The sequence below is a fragment of the Arvicola amphibius genome, chromosome 2 (genome assembly GCF_903992535.2).
Source record: "Arvicola amphibius chromosome 2, mArvAmp1.2, whole genome shotgun sequence".
NCBI classification, from domain to species: domain Eukaryota; kingdom Metazoa; phylum Chordata; class Mammalia; order Rodentia; family Cricetidae; genus Arvicola; species Arvicola amphibius.
In genome coordinates, this window is record NC_052048.2 from 75913158 (window position 1) to 75937565 (window position 24408).

The 24408-nt window shown below is 47.7% G+C and overlaps 2 protein-coding genes across 3 annotated transcripts in view; one reads left to right on the top strand and one right to left on the bottom strand.

Annotated features, from left to right (window-relative positions):
• The first annotated feature begins 713 nt into the window (after nt 1-713).
• On the top strand, nt 714-8521 carry Mrpl35 (mitochondrial ribosomal protein L35). Its single transcript, XM_038319191.2, has 4 exons — nt 714-784; nt 5649-5838; nt 6786-6930; nt 8182-8521. Exons 1-4 carry the CDS (start codon nt 742-744, stop codon nt 8368-8370), a joined length of 567 nt encoding a protein of 188 aa, XP_038175119.1. The 5' UTR covers nt 714-741; the 3' UTR covers nt 8371-8521.
• Nucleotides 8522-13139: 4618 nt separating this feature from the next.
• Reep1 (receptor accessory protein 1) overlaps nt 13140-24408 on the bottom strand; it is a 106424-nt gene continuing 95155 nt past the window's right edge. Inside the window, exons 7-9 of one of the 2 annotated variants that reach the window (XM_038320436.1) lie at nt 24244-24279; nt 18168-18319; nt 13140-15942 (exon numbers count right to left, since the gene is read on the bottom strand). In XM_038320436.1, the coding sequence (XP_038176364.1) occupies nt 15871-15942; nt 18168-18319; nt 24244-24279 (260 nt within the window). In that variant the 3' untranslated portion in view covers nt 13140-15870. The remainder of the gene's footprint in view (nt 15943-18167; nt 18320-24243; nt 24280-24408) is intronic. The other variant, XM_038320435.1, reaches the window with a different exon arrangement.

The following is a 24408-nucleotide window of genomic DNA, read 5'->3' on the forward strand; positions in this document are numbered from 1 at the left end:
TCGAGATAACCCATGGGGAGCCCAGGGTCCTCTTTCAGAAGAGTCCATAAACTGACAATTATTTTTATGTTGGTAAAGGTCTTTTGTTTGTTTGTTTGTTTTGTTTTAGGTTTTTCGAGACAGGGTTTCTCTGTGTAGTCCTGTCTGTCCTGGAACTCGATCTGTAGACCAGGCTGGCCTCGAACTCACAGAGATCCTCCTGCTTCCCTAGTACTGGGATTAAAGGTGTGTGCCATTACCACCCTATCCTTTAAAAAGAAAAATGGGCCTGGATCCTTTGGAAGAGAAGTCAGTGCTCTGAACTGCTGAGCCATCTCTCTAACGCCTAGGTTTTGCTTTTTAAAATTTTCTTTTTAAGGGTCTTTACATAACCCGTGCTGTCTCAGAAGTAGAGACAATAATCCTTGTTACCAGCTATTCAGGAAGATCTCTTGAGCCCAGAAGTTCCAAGTCACTTTGGGGATCTGGCGAGAGCTTGTTTCAAAAATGGGGAATTAAGACAGTACCGACTCCTACAAGTTCTCCTCTAGCCTCCATAAGCGGTGGCATGCACGGACCCAAACATAAATGCACACAAATATTTAGAACGATTGTGATTTAGACTAAAACCTAGTGTCAAGGCACAGTCCATGAGACTGTCTGACCTACCATGCCTGTTCCCCTTGACTCCGCCCCCGCTGCATTTCTTACGCTCTGTTTCAAGTCCACTGCAGCCACCGTAGTCAGGTGGCTACAGTCAAGATGGCGGCTTCCGTCTTCACGGGTGCCATGAGAGCTGCTTCAGGTCAGTGCTCCATTGACGTCTTCCCAGAGAAAAGAACTGGCACGGGAGGGAGTGGGCGTTTTGTTTGGAAGTTACCCGGGAGAGAAAAGCCATCAAGGTGACTTGAGGTTGGAGGTTTGCTGCGAATGTTCTCTGGGGTGGTGTGCGCGACACCTTGCACGGGGTCGTATCCGTGGCCCGCGTTCACCGCGTCCATCCTGCGCTAAAAAGCAGACCTGAGACAGAGGTAGAGGAGGCGAGGGTGACAGCTAAATCATTTTTCTGATTTAGAAGTTCAACCCGCCTCTCGCGACCTTTGATCTTGAGAGTCATGTAATTTCTCTGAATTTCTGGTTCTGTAGCGGTATATGGGACTCATCCCACCTGCGGGTTAAACACAAGCCCCGAAAGCCTCGAATTATACGGATACACTTGAGAACCGTGTGTAGCCATCACGAGACTTGCCAAATTCGTTTTGAACTACACCCCGCTAATGGGGGAAATAGGGGTGAAGGCAGAACCAAGTAGAAAATTACATTACTCAAGTATGGTAGGAGGGATCAATTTATTGTTATTTGCACACAAGTTATAATGTAGGGATAAAATTCTGTGGGAGAATAGACAGAAGGCCAAGAAGAAAAAAAGGAACCATATACAATTTCCAGGTACTAGAGTTTAAAATGGGACGTTTTTGTGAGTTATGAAATATGTATAATGAAAAGTACATATGACATGCATGAATGGTTTAGCAACTGTAACGTGCACATATGTGTAACTAACACCGGATCAAGACAGGTCCCCTTCCACCCAGTGCATTGCCCCAGTCATTTTTCCCTTCCCTGTTCTTCCCATGGCCACTTTAGTACCTATACCTTCATCTCTCAAGAATATATCTTGTCTGTACTGTTCGTGCAGAGGGGGGGGGGAAGGAGAGGAGAGGAGGGGAGGGGAGGGGAGGGAGGGGAGGAGAGGGAGGAAGGGAGGGGAGGGAGGGAGGGAGGGAGGGAGAGAGAGAGAGAGAGAGAGAGAGAGAGAGACTAGCTGTGGAATTACTGGGTCATAGGGCACATAATAAGCTGTTTTCTAAAGGACTATGTTGATTTAGTCACCTCAGTAGACGTTCATAACCTCCATAATATGTCTATTATCAAACCTACATTTTAAAAAAAAATATTTGCTTATTTTTAAATTTGTGTGCACGAGTGTTTTGCCTAAGTGTACTGCATGTGTGCCTGGTCTCCTCGGAGGCCAGAAGAGGGCGCCAAACTGAACTGAAGTTATGGATGGGTAGCTGCCATGTGTTGCTGGGAATTGAAGCCTGGTCCTCTGCAAGAGTAACAAGTGCTCTTAACTGCTGAACCTCTCTAGCCCTAAGACCTACATATTTTCCTCAGTCTAAAGGCTATGTAGTGGTATCCAGTGTCTTTTGACTTTTAAAAGGTTTTTATTTTTACCTACTTGGTCTTAGTCCTTGATCCCTTACATAGATGATATACATAGATGATATAAATCAACTGATCATATATAAAAATTATCTTTGTTTGGGGGGGCTATGCATGCCACAGCAACCTTATGGAGATCAGAGGATAACTTTTAGGAATTGGTTCTTTTCCATCATGGGTTCTCCGGAGTGAACACAAATTGTTCAGTTCCCACTGAGCCATCTGAATGGCTCTCATATGATATTTAAATTCCACTGAAAATATTTAAAAGAATTATGTAGAGACAAGGCTTCACTATGTAGCCCAGTCTGGTCTTAAACTCTCAATCCTCCTTAGCTTCCCAAGTGCTGAGATTCCAGATGTTTGGACCCCACACCTAGCTTTCTTCAGTGCATCTTTATCTGCTGTTAGCACTGTTTAAATGTTTTCTCTGAGCCAAGCCCTCTTAAGTCTTTACTGTTTTATCTCTTGCAATCCTCTCCATAAGTAGCTAATTCAAAGTGGAGGGAAATGAGTATAAGGAAGTTAAGCAATTTGCTCTTGTTCGCACAGCTAGTTAAGTGGGAGCGCTAAAGTTAAAGCTGGTCTGGTTCAAACGCTGTGACTTATACAGCACACTGCCCCATTTGTTTGGTGAAATCAGTGCAGTAGACAGTGGACCACTGTTCTACTCGGCCGTCAGATTAGGTAGAGTTTTGTTGTTTGGAGAAAAGGTCTCACAACGTAGCCCAGGTTAGCCTGGAGCATGCTATATATCTGTAGGCTTGCTTTGTACTTGGTGATTCAATTGCCTCTGCCTCTGGAGTGCTGGGATTGCAGGCATGGGCCTCTACACCCAGATCAAATTGGTTCTGGTATTTGGTTTTTGAGATAGTATCTCTTTTTTTTTTTAAAGATTTATTTATTATGTATACAACATTCTGCCTCTATGTATGACCACGCGCCAGAGGATGGCGCCAGATCTCAGTACAGATGGTTGTGAGCCACCATGTGGTTGCTGGGAATTGAACTCAGGATCTCCGGAAGTGCAGCCAGTGCTCTTAACCTCTGAGCCATCTCTCCAGCCCCGAGATAGTATCTCTTATAGCCCATTCTGGCCTTTAACTCTGAATTCCTGCTTCCACCTCCCCTATACTGGACTTACCTGCCTGTGCCACCATACCAGCCTTGCCTTTCGTTTTTTTAGACTAACTTTATTAAGTTGTTAAGTAGAATTGACTATACTTGTATTTGTGAGTATGTTTGTGTATGAGGGTGTGTACTTGTAGGTACATGTCTGAGGACATGTCTTGGATGTCACATTCAGGAGAATCCATCTTGTTCTTAGAGACAGGGTCTCTGGGATGTGGCGCTCAGTGATTAGGCTGGCTGGTTGGCCAACAAACTCAGGTCTACCTGTCTCTACCTTGCCAGTGTTGGAATTACAAGTATGCCCAGCTTTTTACATGAATTCTGGACATCAAGCTCAGGCCCTTTTTTATTTTTGGTTTTTCGAGACAGGGTTTCTGTGTAGCTTTGGAGCCTGTTCTGGCACTAGCTCTTGTAGACCAGGGTGGCTTTGAACTCACAGAGATCCGCCTGCCTCTGCCTCCCGAGTGCTGGGATTAAAGGCATGCACCACCACTACCCTGCTAAGCTCGGGCCCTTATGCTTGCATGGAAAGCTCTTTAACATTCAAGTCATTTCCCTAGCTCATAATACTCATTTTTATGTGTCTAGTTTTATGACAGAATTATCACCAAATTCCAATCTTAAGACATTTCCGTCATCTCGTGGGATATTTTCAGTGTGTATGTTCTTGAGTCTCACATTAAGTTGGTTAGAAGGTACTAGAGAAGTAAACTCTATGATCATTCAAATTTGCAGAGTGGCCTTAGGGGAAAGGATAGATAAAGGATAGCCTCCAGTCCCCACATCCCACATCCCTGCCTCCTCAACTCTGCCTTCTAGCTGCCCAGCCTCACTCCCACTGCCTGTTCCTGGGCATTTCTGCTATGGTTGGGAAGCAGAGCACAGCCTCTGGCAAGCCTGATCCTTTGCTAATGTTGCTTGTCCTACCCAAAATGGGTTTTCCTCTTACTTGGAGGGTCTGTTTATTTTCTTGTTTTCTTTTCAGAACTCCTTCAGCCAATAGCCTTTAAGATACCAGCCCACTTTGGGCATGGTCTCATGTACTATAAGTGCAGACAAAAAGCATGCATGGCCCTTTTTCTGCTGGATTCGGTTCCAGTTCCCAGTGTACGCAGAGGACTGCAGATTGCTACCCTTTCTGTGAGTTTATCCCCAAATAAATAAACCCTTGTTATACTGCATTCTGGATTATTGTGGAGCTCTTGGATACAACTACATGTGTGCATGCTAATACATGTGCATGTGAGGCTTGACGTTAACATTGTCTTCTGTGGCTCTTCAGCTTATTTTTTGTGATGGGATGTCTCACTAAACCTGGATCTCTCCAGCAAGTGCCTGTCTCTACCCCTTCTACCCCAGTACTGCGATGGCACCATGTTCAGCTTTGGCTTGGGTGCTGGGGATCCTAACTCAAGTTTTCATGCTTGCATAGCAGGCAGTTCACTCAGTAAGCCATCACCTAGCCCTTTAAAAAATTGTTTTATTGTTTTAATTATGTGTATTTGTGTGTATATAAGTAAGTAAGCTAGTTGCCATATTCATTATTAAAGGTGTGTGCCCACATGAACGCAACTGCTGCAGGGCGGCCAGAGGCAGCAGGTCCTTTGCAGGAGCAGTGTTCACTTTTAACCACTGGGCCATCTCTCCAGCCCGTTGATTTTTTTGTTTGTTTGTTTGCTTTTGTTTTGTGTTGTTTTGTATTTTTGAGGAAGGGTCTCATGTATTTTAGGCTGACCTCAAACCCAATCTGTAACAAAGGATATCCTTGAACTCTTGATCCTCCTTCCTCCACTTTCCAATGTGAGATTACAGGTGAGGGCACTGTCCAGCATTCTGTTACTGTCAGGGTAAGAGAAGCACCTCTTCTGGTTTCCTCAAGAATCTCCTCTCCTCTCTGAGTCCAGCTGTTGTGTCTCTGATCTGCTGTTGCACTGAATCTGGAGGGGCTGTCTCCCTGGCTATAAAATTGACAGGTGGCAATCTGTCTTATGGGTATCCTGTTCCTCACTGCTGAGCATAGAGCTAAGACATGTCAGTCTGAAGTATATGATGATTTTAGCATTCTAAATTTTGTAAAAAACCATTATGTATATAAGAATGGGCAATTTTTTTGTATGTAAGTGTATCAATGAAGTTGATACATCAGTGATATCATATTCATTGATAACATAGCAATAAAGTTGGTCAGAAGCTTCTGTGTATCTGGTGCTCAGGAACCTTCTGGTAGGTCTAACTTGATTTCCATGCAAAATAATATATGCGTGTATGTATCAGAGCATATTCAGTACATGTGCTTCTCTCTGTCTTTGCAGGAATATTACGGCCCCTGAATGTTTTGGCATCTTCAACCTACTGGAACTATGCCAAGAACGCCTGTCTTAAGTCTGCACTGTCCACCATCCACTTCAGACATCTTCAGACACCAGTTGTCTCCTCTGCTCCAAGACTTGTCACATCTGTCAGAAGCCTGACACATGGGCCGACTGCAGCAGTCCTTAATAGGTAGAGCACGTTCCATTCCATAGTTATACAAAATTTTCTACAATCTTTGTGCTAGCCTAGGCATGTAGCGCAGTGGTACAGTGTCGTCCTCCCTCCCCATCAGTGAAGCTCTTTTTTCTATCCCTAGCACTACAAAATCCATACAGTGTGGTCAAGGCAGTTTAGAAGTAGATGATCTTGCCCTCCCTGCAGTCTATGAGGAGCGACCTATGATTGGTATCCTGATGCCCGGAACAGGAACTCCAGCACTGAGCACTTCCTTGCCGTCTTGCTGTGTAGTTGTGAACTAGAGTCACCCTCTGCTTAGTCCGCTGATGCTAGGATTATAGGCATGCAGCACCACGCCCGGCTTTGTGACAATGTTTGCAGCTCTGGGGAAGGAACCTAAGGCCTATGTCCTAGGTTAGTACTACTAGTGATGCTACCTCCACTGCTGGGCTCATTTCTGATGTTGTTCAGCTCTTGTGCCAGATGGAGGATGTCAGGCGAACCAGAGATCAAATGAGATGCTCAGCCTATGTGGCTTAGCTGTGTTAGTCAGTCAGTCAGCAGATACTCAGTTAAGCACCCATAGGTACCCAGCACTGTACTTGCAGAAAGTACACAAAGATAAACAAGCTGAAGTCCTCAAGCAGTTTATGCTCAGGTAGATAGACAGGTAAGAAACTGTGTGGTTAAAATACAGGGATAGATTCTCTCATAGTGATTGAGTGGGTGGGTTTATTTTTGTTGTTAGGAAATTGGACCTACAGTCTTGTATGTGCTAAACACAGTTCTACCTTTCCCTTACGGGCAGATTTTAGAAGGCTTGAAGTTGGGAAGGGACTCTTTGTGCTCATTGTCACTTGAAGTAATGTGCTGTGCTAAAGGTCAGTCCCCCCGGTGTAGCAGTGTAATGTCTCGTCCGTCACTCAGTCTGATTGCTACATTTTACAAACTGTATTTAGAGTGGCCACGCTGGTTCCCAGTGTCCTGAAGCCGCCAGTCAGAACTCTAACATACTGCAGCAAACGGAAAGGCAAGAGGAAGACAGTAAAATCGGTCGTGCATCGGTTCCTGCGACTTCATTCTGGCCTTTGGCTGAGGAGAAAGGTGAGTCTTGATACTGTTACCTGGCTGAAAGGCAGGGAGTTATGCAGCTGAATTCAGTGGTGTGCTCTCTAATCTTCCCAGTAGCTCCTTGATGCTGTCCGAGGTGCCAGCTCTGTAGGCATCCCTGTCCATCCTTGTGCAGAGAAAGGGCACACACGTGTGAATGAAGTAGAGTGTTATTCAGAGTGGCAAAGTCTTCAGTAAGGCAGGCACAGTCACTATTGGAAGTCTGAAAGGCTTACCCCTCACTTAGAGACAATCCTAATTTTGTAGGTAAATGTGTGGATTAGACCTCGGCTCATGTCTCCACAGAGACAAGCTTGTGGTTCCAGGAGCTCGGGTCTGGAAGATGCTGCACGGCAGTCTCCATGCTCCTTTTATTATGCCAGGTCCTTTCATGTGAAATGAGTGGTTCTCTTTCCTTCAGTTCTAGTCCCTTTTGTTTAAATTTATTTTTATTTTACATGTATGTGTTTGCCTGCATGTAGTTATGTTCACCATGTACATACCCGGTGCCTTCAGAAGCTGGAAGATGGCGACATTTGATTCCTAGAATTGGAGTTAAAGATGATTGTGTGCTGTCTTGTGGGTTCTCTGTAAGAATAGCAAGTGCTCTTAGTCCATGGGCCATCCCTCCAGTCCCTGTGTGTCCCTGGATTCTTGGTCTATACTACAGAAGTCCTGATAAAGTCTTTAGCAGTACTCAACCCAGTTTGTGTCTTGTGCAGAAAGTCCTGCTTCATCCAAGTCTAATTTTATTTTTACATTGTTAAGTTGATTATTATTAGGTAGGGGACATACCACAGCATGTTTTTGGAGGTCAGAGGGCAGCTATGTAGAGTCCATCTGTCCTTACACCTTCCATGGGTTTGGGGGCTGCTTTTCCTCCACCCTTACTTGGGTTCAAGAGCTGACTCAGGTCAACAGGCTTTTGAGGTGAGCACCTTTACTGCCTGTGTCATTTGGAAAACGAAAGTCTGGGTTAGCTCTTGCTAATTACAAAATCTGGAAGTATTTTCTGGGGCATGGTTTCATCCAGGCCACCCTCTTATAATTTATTCCTTGCTTCTATTTCTGACCTAGAAACTAAGGTTTCTAGTGTTTTCATTGTGGTCCTATTGCAGAGTCATCTCAGGATGCTAGTGGTGATAAGCAGGACTCTAAGATGACATCCACAGTCAGCTGTCCACCACACCTGCTGCCTTTATGATTTTAAAAATGTCTTTGTAATGTTATCTCATTTTCTTATAGGCAGGCTATAAGAAAAAATTATGGAAAAAGTCAACGGCAAGAAAGAAGCGCTTGAGGGAATTTGTGTTCTGCAACAAGACCCAGAGTAAACTCCTAGATAAAATGACGACGTCTTTCTGGAAGAGGCGCAACTGGTACGCCGGTGATCCTTACCAGATGTACCACAATCGAACGAACCTGCGGGTATAGTTCAGAGCTTTCCTAGGCTCCCTGCTGAGGAATATGGACCTTTGTGTGCATGTCCTTGCAGAAGTGAGTATGTGGTAAACTGTGAACTGACCTCCTGATAGACAAACAGAATAGCACCATTGTGCTTTAAAATAAAGGTCCATGCATTAAACATCCTGGAGTTGGTCATGGAACTAAAAGTTAAGTTTTTTGTGCATTATTTCCGAAAATGGTAATGGTTGCGAAGAATCTCAAGTGAGGAAAAGCACGAAAAGACACTCAATAGTGGAGAGTTGGGATTGCATCTAGGGCCTCGCATATGCTGAACAGACACCCTACGTGCCTGTCCTCAATATAAGGCATGATACATTTACCCTGGCACTCAGGAACCACCTCAGTTTGACCTACTTCTGAGACTTCCCCACCCCAGCTTTGGGAAGGGTGGAGTTGGGTGGAGCAGATAGATGGTGGGGCTGTTTGCCTCGTCTCTGCCACGAAGGTGACTATCCGTCCCTCTTTTTCTTGGCTGTGCTTATGTAAAGTTTCTGTTCCCTCAGACTATTCAGTGTGAACCTGTGGGTTCCTTTTAACATTACAGCCCTTGGCTCGTGTCATCTCCTATCTCTTATTGCCGAGAGACTCTTAAGTGGGCCAGCTTGCCCATTTAAATAAATCTTAATCCATGCCACCATGCAATGTAGAGATTGCCTGTGTCTTAGTTGTATTAGCAGGTTCAAGTGGAATGAAAAAGCAGTTGTGAGCAGTTGTGCGAAGGGGTGACACAGGGCAGCAGCGTAGTTTCATCTTGTGTCCTGGGTTCTTTGTGTTCATGACAGTTATTCATTTTATTGTAACAGGATACTTTTTGTCAAAGTAAATCACCTTTCCGTATACCCTTCTTGAAACACACAGCTATATAATAAACTCTTTTACCTAATTTTTTTTTCATCTTTAATTTTTATTTTTTACATATATGAGTGTTTTGCCTGCATGTATGTATGTATGTGCACCATGTGGTGCCTAGTGCCTGGTGCCTTTGGAGGCCAGAAGAGGATTGTTTGGTCCACTGGCATTGGCATTACACATGGTCATGATCCACTATGTGGGCGCTGGGATTGACCCTGGGTCCTCTGCGAGCACAGCCAGTGCTCTCAACTGTTAAACTGTCTCCAGTCATCTGCCCAGTTTTTAAAAGATTTTAAACATTTTTATCCACTTGAGATTTCTTATTTTCATTTGTAAAAATAAGCTTTTCTCAAGAATTCTCTAAAGTTACGTTGTGGAAACCAAGGGGATAAGGAATATCTGTCATTTGAGGAGACTCAGAGGGCAGCAGTATCGATTCGCCCACTTCAGAAGAGGAAGAGGCCGTGGCCTCCCCACCCTGAATGCACATGACTGCCTGCTCTCAGAAGCTAAGCGGGCCCGTTAGTACTGGGACGGGAAGTGATGAAGAGTTACATATTATTTACTTATGTGCACGGGATGGCCACAGTCCAAGGCAGCACCTCTAGCGCTCTGCTTGGAATTATCTGGAAGCATTTGCAAACAAAGTAGCTTGCCAAATTGAAAACTCCCATTAAATAAAACTATGAAGTACTGTTTGAAACCTTACTCTATCTACTAAACCATTTAGTAGAATAAGATAATTGAAGTTCTGTGGCATGTCAGGCCACGAATTTGAGGTCATTCATTGAAGCCAGTGCTTGTTTGATTAAACGGAGAGGGATGTGGAATGACGTGAAACCAGAAAGCCGAGCATGTATGCATTTGTGGGACCAGGCATGCAACTTGAGCACCTCATACTCCACATGGCTTCTGTTCTGGTAGCTCTTCCTCTCTGTGCCACACTCCTGAGTACCAAGGGGCTTCTGCATTTCCTCGCGTGTGCAGCTCCCGCTTCCAGCACTTCTGTGGCACTGGAGAGAGCTGGTGCTGCAGAAACTCGGAAGACAACACTGTGCAGCCCCATAACTTCTCTAGGCTCAGTGCGATGTTTCGGGTCTCTGTTACATGGCCTCAGCACCTTGGCGTCCCCAGTGGCCAAGGACAGGCCAGGCAGGGAAAGACCAGCAGCCACAAGCCGTGGTAGATGGACTGCAGGCACTCTGTGTATGGGTTTCACATGTAGCTTTTGTTTGTGGGTAGGGGAGCTTTTCATCAGAGCTGAGTTTTTAGTTTGACGGTAAAGCAGTCTGCATTAGGGCCTGCCTAAATGATGTTCAAGTATAATTGTTTACTTACATGTAATTTATTAAACACGCACTATATTTCAGTATATCTACAAAAATCTGTTGGGCCTCATATGATTAGCCTTACAGCGTAACTAGCATTTTTCCCTGATATAAACTGGAGGCCACTAAAGCTTACAGAGGCTTAAATAATACTCTGAATACACCTTATGCATCCTAGACCTCATGTCTAACTCTTTGGGATCTTGTGTGCTTCCTTTGATTTTCTAATAGATAGGAAAACTCAGATTTTAATCAACCAATAACTGTGATCCGACACTAGTAAATCAGTAAATCCTTCATTACTTTACCAATTCAGTTCCGAAGTTGCCTGACTTCGCTCTCTACCTGTCAACTCTGTTGGGGCACAGCCCTGACTCAGTAAATAAATAACTGAATGGATTTCTAGCCTTTCTTCCCATCTCTTCTCCTGTTTCTGCCCTCTGAATCTACCACTTTCCAGTCTGTACTATACAAACAAAGGAAACAACTGTGATTAGCTCTGAAGCTTCAAGTGACTTCCAGCAAAGCTGGAGGGAGCCCGCTGCCTTATTGCTGGCTGGTTTTTTGAGATAGTCTCCTTAACCAGGGCTGGCTTCAAATTCACGGGTAACTGAGGATAACCTTGAACTTCTGACTCTCCCTCTCCACCTCTCTGATTTCTGGGATGATAGGAATGTGCTATCATGTCCTGTTCTGTGGTGCTAGACAGGAACCCAGTGCCTCGAGCCTCCTATTCGAGCACTCTGACGGCTAAGGCCCCCAGTGCCTGATGCTCATGGTTTAAAGGCGAGGGTTGCAGAGTGTTAAGGGCATCTTTACCATCTGCAGTGGCTCTGTACACGTGCAAGCCTGTTCTTACCTGCATAGGTGAAGAAACACTCCAGGAAACGGCTACCCAGCAGTCTGCTCACTAAAGTGAAGCTGCCTACCAGTGAGCTACTCAGTTTCCCAGGGACCCGGGTTCCACTGATCTCTAAAAACGGTACAACAGCGACACCTTACTGTTACTATTTATGTAATCATCTGGGTTTACAAAACATGTATCAGTGACGTCATCCTATATAATGGGCAAGTTTCCAGGCTAGGGAGTAGTCAAGCATTCAGTTTCTAACACTTGTTACCTTTTACATTTAAAATTAAATTTTAATTAATTTATTATTTATAATTTTATGTTTGTTTTGTATTTGTGAGGCAGTCTCATTGTGTCCCAGGGCTGCCTCAATCTCTATATTGCTGAGAATTCCCTTGACTTCTGATCTTCCTGCTTCTGCCTCCAGTGCTGGGACTGCAGGTGTGCCCCACCGTATCTGGTTTATATGGTGCTAGGGATTGGACTCAGAGCTTCGTGCATGTTAGTCAGGCACTCTGCCAGCTGAGCTACATCCCGAGACCCCTCCCACGTTGAAAAACCTATATTACATTTTAATGATTTAATTTTGGGGTGGGGTGGGGTGGGGTAGGGTGGGGTATGTGTGCCACAGTGTGTGAGTGGAGGCCAGAGGACAGCTTGCAGGAGTGCCTTCTCTCCTACCGTGCGGCTCCCAGGGGTTTGTTGTTGCTGTTGTTGTTTCATTGGTTTGGTTTGTTTGTTTTTATTTTTTCAAAACAGGGTTTCTCTGTGTAGTCCTGGCTGTCCAGGAACTCATTCAGTAGACCAGGTTGGTTTCTTACCTCAGAAATCAGCCTGCCTCTGCCTCCTGAGTGCTGGGATTAAAGGCGTGTGCCACCACCACCCAGCGTGTCCCAGGGTTTAAACTCAAGTCCTCAGGCTTGTTGGCCAGCCTTCTTAAGCCACCTCACCATCCCTCCCTACATTTTCAACAGTGTTCTGGAGTTGCTGAGATGGCACGGTGGCTAAGAACGCTAAGAGGACCCAAGTTTGGACTGGAATTCCAGCTCCAAGGGATCTGATGCCCTCTTCTGGCCCTTGGGTATCTGCACTCTTGTGTACAGGCACATACATACACATAATTTGCTGAGAGCCAGGCCGATCCAAGGCTTTCTCAGAGGCCCCAATGAAAGGACAGAAGGAATCTAGTTCTGTGACCTGGCCAAAGGTGTGGAGCTAGGGCCAAGCCCTTGAAGGAGTTAAGGTTTTGGTTTCTAGAAACTTGGCTTTTTCCCTTGAGGAGACTGGAGTTATCGGTCCCAGTGCTTATGTGTGCCGGGTCTCTGATGCCCTGGAGAGACCCTGTGCCCCCTTGTGCAGCACTGCTTGATCAGCTTCGGCTGACTTCATCCCACTGTATGATGGCTTTCTGCTGACTCTGCCCCGCACCTTCCCGCAAACTGTATGTAAGATGCTGTACTTCTTAAGAAACTTGTCTGGGATAAGGCGTAGCTTGTGCATCACCTCCCAACCCCAGCTTTTATCTTCTCATTTCTTGGTACTCCCCCTTAGGACCACTGAGGAATGATTTGATAGTCTTGGTCAATCATTGTTTAAAAACCACCAAAATAAGAAATCCTTTTTTAAAAAAAAAAAAAAAGTATTTCCTCTTTTCTCATAAGCCCAACATTACAATTTTTTTTTAAAGAAAAATGTTAAGACTTTATTCAAGATGTTTACCAGGCATTTTAACAACAGCAGAGCTTCAGCCTTCGGAATACTGCAGTTTACATCCCTTAGAGACACAGTTCAGGGTACTATTTAGTTATAGCTCACTCTAGAGAGACTTCAGAAATAAGCTAGAGGAAGTGTGCACAGTCCCAATCCAGAACGTCAGCTGCTAAGGGTTCGCTGTCCAAAGATGAAGCACATCCTTCGCCACTTCAAATACTGTGTGAGCTGAAGACTGGGAAGGCTACGCGACGTTGTGGTCGATGAGCGCTCTTAACACAAACACATGGACAGGTTACCACGGAGAGTGCACACATCGAAGGCCAGCAGAGTGAGCAAGCTCACCACACAAAGTCAGGAGAGGTTACGACTAAATCTCCAATTGATGAGCGTGAGCTCTCACCTCACATCTTCAGAAATGGCCATGTCCTCCAAGGCGAGCAGCTCAAAGCTGAGACAAGCACAGACTTTTGAACCTGCACTTTGTAAACAGCCCGTGTCTAAGTCAGCAAACTAGAAACATTCATTTTTCTCATCTAGACAGCAGCACACCACTCCACAGACAGGGACATTCACATCATACGTCAGTCCACATACAACAGCTTGTCAGAAAAGTAAACACATTTTTCGAGAAACAAGACCGCTGCGCTCAGCTCTATAGTGCGTGTCTTTAAGAGAGGAGACGACCCTCTAGTCAACACTTGAAGGAAAAGTAGTTACATTTACAGTAAGACAACAATTTAGATACCTTTCTATTTTAAATCTCGAGCAAGAATGTGGCGTGTCTGAGGAGTGCTTCACACTGGGTTTTGGCAGCGCTGAGTACGAGCTCGGCGGCCTAGACACGCTCTGACCTCCAAACGGTGAAAATACAATAGGACTTGAACTCTGCTCCTAAAGCCATTTATCTTGGGGAAGTGGGCTGGGGTGGGGGGCTGCAAAGCTGCTTCTCAGGCTTTTCTGCACCTGTTTCTCTTCATCCCAGATACACCCAACCAGCAGGTTTGTACTTTGTACAGGGCATCATTACGCCTGTCTGGAGCTGTTGAAGAGGACAGATGTTTTTAACGGGTTCAGATGGTGTGGGCCATAGGCAGACTCTTTGCCCTCCTGGTCGCCAGCTTCTGGGTTAGTTCCCTAGGGTTAGTTATAAAATACAAAATCATGTTGGTAGCATTTCAGTAGGTGTATCTGGCAGCAATGAACTTCAACTCAAACCCTTTGTGAAGCGGCCAACGTGCAGCTAACGTAGCCTGGCAGTCTCCCAGCGTATGCGTGTGTAGCTCTGTAATGGAGCGGTTTGTAATGGAGCCTGTCGGCAGTTACTGCAGGTCTATGTGGTATACAACACTACTCTAGTCCTCAGGGCATAGCTATGAACAAATACAATCCAAATGGGAGTAACTGGGTTGGGACCACTGCATGCATTACACGGAGAGAAAACACCAGCTCTAAGCACAAACAGACTAGCCCTACAGTTTGGCTCAGCTCTCAGAGGGGAGGGCAGCTCCATAGACCACCATGCTAGCTAAGTCAGGTACCTGTCAAAGTTCTCCCTTCCGTCCTGGCTTGTGTAAAACATCCACAATGACATGGAGTGAGCGTGAGTGTCAGTCCATCCCGTCCATCTTCACACAAGCCAGGAGCGGACAAAAGCCACGGCTGCCTGTGGACCTCAGCCTCGGTCCTCCCTAGATCCTGCCTTCCTGTGGTTCTGTGAGCGGCTCGTGGTTTTGGAGCACATCTGAAACAAAGCCTAGTTCTAGCTTTTCCTCTTTGCTTAGTGTGCTCTAAAACAAGGTGCTCAGGTGTAGGCTCTTCCTCCTGGAGAAATCCGCCACGGCACTGGTCCCTGAAGGAGAAATACTCTTGCCAAGTGATTGGAGATACTTGGAATTCTTCCAGCAGCTGCGTATCCACCCCTCCCCACAAAGGTTCTGCTAAGGAGGAGCTGCCTGCCTGCCTGAGGCAGTTCCAATGCCCTCCGGAGGGCTCAGAGGCTTCTGATCTTGAACCCGTGGAGATGCACTTCCTTCCTCTTCCCTGACTCAGCAACCTTCTTTCCTGTTGCCAAGAGCCTGTGCTCTGGCTCAGCTCTGCTCTGCTGACTACACAGCCACATGAAGGACGTGGGCCATCTTCCTGCAGGCACTGGCTTTGTAAGCAGGTTGGAGACATTGTCTAGAATCAAAATATTTGTCTACATTTCCACTTTGTTGCAGTCCTCTCACTTATCAGAACCTCTAGCAGCCCTTGCAAGTTCATTACATTAAGCTAAAAGCCGTAAATATGTACATCATAGTCCAATGTATTAGTACCCTGAACAACAAAAAGGGTTTTGAAAACGACCACTTCGTTTGCATTTACAGGACCGAAAACTATGCAACAAATAAATTACAAATGTCCATCTCAGCAGCAGGGTGAGAGAGCTTATGTATCTAAAAACACTGCGGCCACAATGACAATCCAGCTGCGGGACATTACTAACCCCAGAAGACGGAAAGGTCACCCTCCACCACCGCCTTTAGCCTTTAGCCTCTCCCCAGCAGGAACAAGAAGGGAAGAACAGAAGAGTCTTAAAGGCAGAAGAGGGGAGTAAGTAAAGACCATGCCTGTGAGGCTGCACACTCAAAGCACACCCAGCCTGTGGACTTCCGTGGTACTAGTGACTAGCTCTTTAAGGCAGAGGAGAGACATCTGTGGATCGGTGCTGTTGGCTCATCTCACTCACGTGGTTTCAGTGGCCAAGGATGAGGTACTTTTCTTCCTGAAGCGGGACCGAAGGATTCTAGGCGGTGCCTGGTAGAGGAAGCAGAGACAGGGCATCCTCCATGTGACTAAAGTGGGGGAGCTTGGGGGACAGCATCTGGGGAAGGGATACTGAGACATCACCTCCTTTGGCCAGCTTCCCTAGCAGGTAGAGCTGGGGTCCCCACAACAGGAATCAGCTCCTACGGTCCCACCCTTGCACCATGTAAGGTGAGACTGAGCCCCCTGAGAAGGCCATCTTGAGTTCAAAGGAAAACAGCTCCAGCCCTTTGCTTATTTCTGTTTCCTCTGGGAACTGTTTTCTGGTGTATGCTTCAAACTTCAGCCTTTATTCTGGATGTGAAACCTTTTAGTATCCAGCAGGCCACACCACAAAGGCCAATAGCACCTCATCTCCCAACAATGACTGCGGGGACTTTCTCTTAGGGAGCACAAGCCACAGGAGGCATATGATCCAAATAAGGAAAAGGGAAGGTGTTCTCCTAGCATGCCACCCAATAGGGTTCCCAGAGCTGGCCCCGACCCACTGTCCACAGCTTGAGCTTCTCTGCCAGGACTGTCAACCACTGTCTCTTCTGACAGGAAGTCCTATTGCTCCTTTCTATGTCTTGTACACTTCTGGTCCCCCTGAGCTTGTCTAGGAGACCTCTTGACTCTGACCTGCCTGGCCACACAGCCACCTCTGTCTCTCATAGTGGCCTTTTCAGTGTTGTTCATTAGAGACAGATGGCTATGAGATAGATCATTTTGTAGCCCAGGCTGGACTCAAACTTGTGTTGATCCTCCTGCTTCAGCCTCCAGAGTGAGCTGAGCTCTGACAGATGTGCTCCACATCTGGGCTCATACACTGCTAAGTGAGCACTCACCCTACGAGATGCACACCTCCAGTTCCTTTTCCTCACAGTGGTTTGTACACATAGCAGAGGGCTTTGTACCGGGCGCAGGGAGTGGGACATCAGACTGAGGTGAGGCCTGTGTTCTTTTCGCCACTATCTGATGGTGACTGACCCAAGTGGCGAATGGGCTCAGCATCCCCCAGACCCCTCAGGCCACAGTTTCACTGGTAGGAAAGGTTCACTGTCCCTTCTGGATGGAGACTGAGACAGCAGCAATGAAAACCTCCCTTTTTAGGCACCCATTTCTTGGACATTAGTAGGGGAGCCATGTGCAATGCTTTAAACAAGCCGCAACTAGGTGTGGTGGGACACACCTGTGACCGCAGAATGCCGTAGGCAGAGGCAGGAGGGACGGGAGTCTGTGGCCAGCATCCACTCCAGATGGGGTTTGATTGTGGCCATCATGGGCTACATAATGAGACCGTCTTTGTCTCTGTCTGTCTGTCTGTCTGTCTCTCTGTCTCTGTCTCTGTCTCTCTCTCTCATACACACACACACACACACACACACACACACACACACACCATGATCCCTTGGGCCCTGGGATATTTAGAGTGAATTTTTCCATTATGAGGTTTCCCAGGCTCTGAGGCCGGTACTTAGAATCTCATCTGATTCTCACAGGGCCCTCTATTTTCTTTGTTTGTTTTTCGAGACAGGGTTTCTCTGGAGCTTTAGAGCCTGTCCTGGAACTCACTCTGTAGACCAGGCTGGCCTCAAACTCACAGAGATCCGCCAGCCTCTGTCTCCCAAGTGCTGGGATTAAAGGTGTGTGCCACCAGTGCCTGGCCGGTTCCTCTAATTTTGTGACAGGAATCATGACTTTCTCACAATGGACCCTCAGACCAGAGATCTCAGTACACAGCGAACCAGAGAGGAACCAAATGGCTTTGTCCTGAGCCAGTGACTACTGACTCTCCACCTGCGTCACAGAACACAGCCCTTGAGTGTCAGGCATGGTCCTACTGCCGCCACACCCATCGGCATCCCAACCGGCCATAGTGCCAAGTATATTGTTTTCTGATAACTTGAAAGAACCGTGGTGCTGGTGAAATGGCTCATCTACTGAGGCACTTACCGCCAAGCCTGACCTGATTTCCATCCCTAGAACTGATTCCACGTGTGTGCATGTATGTGCACATGCAAACACACACACACACACACACACACACACACACACCTTCGCACATAGCTAGAGGCTACCTGGTGGCTTATCCTACCTGTTTGATGAGGAAGTCACTTTCCCCCCTAAGCACTCAGAGAATGTTGAGTATTACAAATGATGCCATTCTCAGGACCCCCAGATCTCTAGTGCAAACATCTGCTCCAGCCCACACCCTGCTCCCAGACACCATGTACCTCCAGGGGCAACTCCGTCCTCCTCGGTGCCTTATACTTGTACATGAACTCCAACAGGTCCTCCTCCTCCTCGTCAGAAAATGCCAGTGGGCTTTGGACCTGGTGGGGCTCCCATGACTTCACACCACCCTCATTCACATCTCCCTCAACCACTTAATGTCCATCTAACAGAGAAGACAAAGTTCAGTGGGGAGGGGTCAGTGTAGAAAGGAGCAAGGGTGAGATTAGGAGGGTAAGATTAGGTACACAGCACAACAAACCTGTTAGGACAACCAGGGGCCCAGGTCTGAAGAAGCTGCACTGTCTTTTCTGTGTGTGTGTGTGTGTGTGTGTGTGTGTGTGTGTGTGTGAGAGAGAGAGAGAGAGAGAGAGAGAGAGACAGAGAGAGACAGAGAGAGAGAATGTATGTGTATGTGTGTGTATGTGCGAGAGAGTCAGTGTGTATGTGTGTCAGTGTGTGTGTGTGCGTGTGCGTCCGTGTGCGTGTGTGTGTGTGTGAAGGTAACTGGAAGACTTGGCAGCTTGCAGATAATCAACTGTAGGCTCAGAAGCCACTGAACAGCCACCAGGAGGATGGGGGAAGGCTCTGAGACTTGTCAAGCCCTGACGCTTAGATCCATGAGCTGGCACTGGAAGAGCACTCAGAGAAACTTCTCCAAAAACAAGAGCTGTGCTCCTGAGGAGTGGCCCCCGGCTTTCTAAATTGTATGCACAGGCGATGCTGACAGTGCAATTGGTACCCCAGTGCACGCAGCACTAGGAGTTGGGATGTAACATGCCGAGAGACCTCAAGGGACAGCTTTAAATTGAGCTGTGCAGATTTTTTCATTTCAAAGGACCCGGTGCTAGATAGCAGAGGGCCCTCGTTTCAATGCAAAATCTGAATGTATCTGCCACCCCACCCCCACCTGACAGCAAGATTCCTATTTCAGGCTAACTTGAATGAACTATAGGCAAAGCTCCAGAATTAACTTGGCTCATTGAATGCAGTCGTGTTACCGAGCCAGGATGCCCTGGCTTAGTTAGTATGTAAATTATTCTCTGCGTATACCCAGTTTGTCTGGCATCTACAGACATGTCTTTCTACTCTTTGTGTGCTGTTGCCGCCCAGAACCACAGAAGGCAGAGCTAGAGGGCCCACAGCTCCTCTGGCTCCACCACTCTGAGGTCTGCAGGCAGAAACCCGAGCTTTCTGGGGTACCCTGCTACTGATCCTAAAATCACATTCAGCCACAGAACTGGCTCCATCTGCCAGCGTCAGGCTGGTTGCCCTGCAACAGCAACTAAACTAAAAGCCTACAACTAAGAGCTTGTCCAGTTCCTGTTGCTGTACTCCATAGTAGCCAGCAGGGGGCAGCACGAGAACACGGCTGCCTTTAGCAGGCCTTGCAGACCAGAGCCGGGAGAGGAGGGAGCCTGCGGCTCAGGCTGTGCCTTCTTAGGGCCTGACATCATAAATTTGCCCCTTCTTCACTTTGTGCTTCTCTTAGTCAGTTGACTTCAAGTTCAGTTGTTTTCTTGTCCCTCCCCCGCCTAAATCAGCTTGTTGAACTCGAGGACAGTAACTCCATGACAGTTCCTTGAACACCCTGGCCCTCCAGAGCTTGGCTGCTCCGGGCCCCAAGTAATGCTTAGAGTCTCTACCCTGCGGGCCCTGCCACATGCCCTGGCTCTCGCCAGCTACCCTGTCTCAGCTCAGCAGAAAACTTCCTTAGGTTGTAGGGTTGTGGCTGTTCATCCTCATGTCCTATGAGTATCTGAGGAAGGATTAGCATTCAGCCGGTACAGCCACTCCATAAATATAAATGGAAGCCTGTTGGCATCTCAGAGAACTCAGCTTTGCTCTGCACTGGAGCATGACACTCGCTAACCAGGACATTCCTCCAGACACAGATTCCTCCTGCCTGGGAGGAAGAATAGGTCCAGGCCTACCCAGGACCCAAAGCTCCCAGGCCAAGGTAAAAATGCAAAAGCATCCTGGAGAGCCCCACCTGACAAAAAACTGCATCCTGAGGATGGGGTTGGGCACTGGCTGAAGTTGGGTCTCTGATCAGCTGTGTGCTGCACTCCTTAAACCCTGTTTCCAGGGCTTTCCCTATACTAATTATCACAGGCAGCAGAAAATAATCCAGAGACACAGCAGGATCCTTGGGTATCTAATTACTCAGTCCACCCACTAGAAGGCACCGAGGCTGAGCATCCCAACCACACGTTAACTGCAATACTAATGAGCACCTCATAAGCTGGGCATGCACGCCGGTAATTGCCATGGGTTAATCTGGGCCACACAGTGAATTCCAGGTCAGTCTGGGTTACAGTGTGGAGACTCTGTCTCAGGCGAAATAAAACAAACAACAAAAAAAACCAATGCCCATCTCAGTACTGAAACTGTTAACAAGGCTTCGCGCATGCTCTCCACCGCAGCCTTGAACAAGGACTATAGTTTGCAAAGAAGTGATCCCGTGACTCCTAGCAGGGGAGGTCATTCCAGATATACAGGCAGGAGCAGAAGCCAGACCTGATCTGGCAGAGACTGGGGACAAAGGAGGCCAGTGTGGGTGGCTGGGGGACAGAAATAGCTTCAGATGGAAGCGACACAGAACCCCGCCTAAAGCCACCCCCAACTTCTGGGAGGGTCCCTGTAAGTCTGACACGTGTGTCGTTAGTATTTATTTATTTATTTATTTAGAGTGTGGGAAATCAACTCCATGGCTTTGCACCTGCCAGGCAGGAGCCCTACCGCTAAGCTGAGTCCCTAGCCCCTTTGTGTATTATCTCACTCTCAGGACAGAAAGTAACCATGGACAAGCCACGCCTCCGAGCTCCAGTGCACTGGGGACACTGGTTAACAGTATTTCCCTCTCCAGTGATTTGTCCAGGGGGTCCAGTCTTTGATGCTCCATGACCAGGTGGCCGGCATTAGAATTTTCTCTTAATCCTATCTTCCTTCCTTCTCATTTCCCTCAACTTTCATTTTCCCCCCTTACTTTAACCATTTCACATATATTTCCTTCACACTCATTTCCTTTTTGGAACAAGCAGCAGAATAAATAAGAAATAAGTCACAGAATAATAAACTGGCCACATTGAAGGGTGCCGCCAGTCTGAGGGAACAGGACAATTGACTGGGCAGGAAACTCAGGAGTGTGCTATAGATTTGCACAAACTTGTGATCTAATAAGTCCTCAGCCTTAGCAATGGACCACACCCCAAGACCCTGAGAACTTGTGTGGGTACAGGTTCTCTCATGGGAGGTCTCATGCCACTCTCCTCCCAATGGCAGCAATGGCAGCCCAGGCCTGGAGCCCACTGGTTTGTCATGTTTGGGTCAAGGTTGGTGGTCCTGTTGTCTTCCAAATACACATGTGTTAGGGTCAGGCTGAGCCCTGGATGGTACAAAGGAGGGGCTGGGAAGCCTAAGCCCTTTAAGGACCTGAACAGATCTGCCAGGCCCAAGCCCTGCGCCACCCACCCACAGTGCAGCACGACACCCGGGTTAGCATACATCCCACGTGACACACATTAGTGAGCAAGGCAGGACATGCCTGTCTGAACACTTACATCCAGGTCCCCAGCAGTCACCGAGGAGAGAGGAAAGAACATTCTGTTAGAGAAGGAGCTTTCGAATAAAACTCACATGTACTTAAATTTATGTCCCACAAACTCGGTTTTGGAAAGGGCACGATACACCTCTCTGACTAATGACAGGCAGCTCGGGGAAGGAGAAGGAGGGGAGGGAAGGTGGTGGGTGGGGCAATAATAGCCGCATCTACAAAGACTGGAATATGCAGGAAACCGACAGGCAGAATGAAGCAGAGGTAGGGAGAGGATGCTGTGGTGTCTGGGAGGCACAGATTAGAATAGGCTCTACCATCTGCTGCTTGCTGGGCCTGTGAGTGCTAATGCCATGGCTGTCACTGCCCTCTAAGGTGACTATCAGCCTCCCAAATGCCCACCTTTCCTTTCTCCACTGTCCGGAATTGAGAGCTGGATTTGCAAATCCTTTAGAAAGTTCAGTTTCTGCTCAGGGATGCCTAGAACCTTCCCACACTCTGGAGTGAACACCACCCATGTGACATAATTTTTGGAGATCAGGAGGAAAGCACCCAAGACCCACTGGAGCCCTCTCAAAAGGTGTTGAAGCTTCCAGCTCCAGGTGTCAGACAAACATCCCAGCACTTCCCAGCGGAGTGCCCTTCCCTTGCAGAGAGCTGGAGGGACCACAGAAGCCTTTACGAGGGGCCCAGAGAGTTGTCCCTAAGGACATAGAGGGACACACTGTGGAGGAATCAGGGATGGGTCCTTATAAGGAGCTCTAGGGGTCAGGGAGAAAGTTCTAGAGTATTGGGTGTTAGCAGGACCCTAGGAGAGCAGCGCCTGCAAAAGACAGGGCTGGGAGACTACAAGAAGAGCCATCTCAACTGGATGCTTCCAGGTATTGCTACTGGCTGTTCCACTTTCCCGAGTTCCCATCCACTCTGAGACACCTGTCACAGTGGCCTACAGAATTCACCAGTCCCCACCATCATCTGGTGTAATTGTCTGATATGCAGACTTTGACTATAAAACCATCGGTGTTCCATAGATGAAGGTATCCTGGAGCCAGGAGGAAGAATGGGTCAGAAAGGATGGAACATTAACCGACCTGGTCCCAGGCAGTACTATCCTGGCTCACGGAATTTACAATTTAACATGCAGAATGGGGGACAGAAATGACCATGACCTTCTTGGGGACACTGAAATGCCATTTCCTATGAACTAGGAAGTCTACCAGACCTATGTGCCAGTGTCCAACAATGGAAGGCCCCAGCTTCCTAGATAGACTGGGAGGCCCCAGCTGGACACCGGCTTCTCTCCCACTGTGTCCCTGCTCAGTGTTCCTGTCTGTCACTTGTCTGGGACTTCTGGCTTTCATTACCCAGGACTTTCCCTAGTCCCTAATGCATCTAGTTAAGCTCAGGCAACATCTTCTAAGAGAGCAGTATAGCTGGCCCCAGGGAGCCACAGCTCTGCCAGCTGTCACTCACACACCAGCAATGGCAACATGGTGACAGCAAGAGGGGAGTCCCAGCATCCTGAGTGCATCTGGCTAGTCCAGCCTGTGAAAATAGTAGTCATGGGCCAGAGAGATGGCTCAGCAAGAAAAGGTGCCTGATGCCCAGCCCGGTGGTCTGAATTTGATCCCCCAAACTCACACTGTGTGAAGAGAGAACCAACTCCCCCAAGTCATTCTCTGATCCGCACACAGGCCATGGTACACACATCACAGGTCCACGTGCACCCCATACACAAATAAATAAATACAATTAGTAGTCCCCTTCAAAAGCCTTTTAACAGCCATTTCCTTTACAGTGCAGGGAGGAAGGCAGGGTCCCCTCCTCTGTTGTATGATGAAGAAACAGGCTCAGGGCAGTTAGCTGACTCACATGAAGCTGCACAGCTAGTAAGTGGCAAGCCAGAGCTCCCTGAGCAGGGCTGACTCCCCTGAAAACTCAGGGCTTCCTCCCTTCCGTGGAGCATGGGCAGTCTCCGCATCCCCAGGATGCACTGCACAGGGATGTGCGGGACTACACATTGGCTTAAAGATTCACATATGAGTCTCTGACATTCCTTCCAAGAGGCTGGATAATGCTCCTCTTGTGGAACACAGGTTTGGCTTGGTGACTCACAGCCATCAAAGAGAGCAACTCAAGAGTAAGTGCTAGCCTGACTTCAAAGGCCAGGTCACGAAAGGTTACGGCTTCCTGCCTTACCTCTCTGTCTAGAGCCATTCACTTGCCATGTGTTTGGACTGAGAGAGGCCCAGGTACGGAGCTATAGGCAGTGGCCCCTGGAATCATCTTACACTGGATCTGCCAGGCTCAGTCAAGCCTTCAGCTGACTGAGCCCAGCCAGAGTCCTGCAAGGTTTGGTCATGGAAATGAAAGACATGGTGTTTGCTTGCCTTAAGGGTTTTGTCCCCCATCTGGCCAGTGCAGCTGAAAGGGAGCCCCAAGGTCAGGGGCCAGCACCTGGTTAGTGCCCCCCTGAAGCAAGCTGAATCCAGCAGGCTGCAGGCAGGCTGGCTGCTACTCACCTTTCCGGGTCCTGCAGGAGGAGCAGCAGGTGCACACTGTGGGAGTCGGGCGAGGGCCCTGTCAGAGACGCCCCTGCCCAACAGGAACCGGGCCCCAGCAAACAGGCAAGTCACCCCAGGAAGAAGGAGGTGTCTACAGACACTGCAGTATGGGAAGGGATCACC

What these genes read in the sequence shown, in the direction of transcription:
- Mrpl35 (XM_038319191.2), top strand. Translation starts at nt 742, where the DNA reads ATGGCGGCTTCCGTCTTCACGGGTGCCATGAGAGCTGCTTCAG. An exon ending in TGCCATGAGAGCTGCTTCAG is followed by an intron (nt 785 to 5,648) that starts GTCAGTGCTCCA and finishes CTGTCTTTGCAG; the next exon opens with GAATATTACGGCCCCTGAAT. An exon ending in GCCTTTGGCTGAGGAGAAAG is followed by an intron (nt 6,931 to 8,181) that starts GTGAGTCTTGAT and finishes ATTTTCTTATAG; the next exon opens with GCAGGCTATAAGAAAAAATT.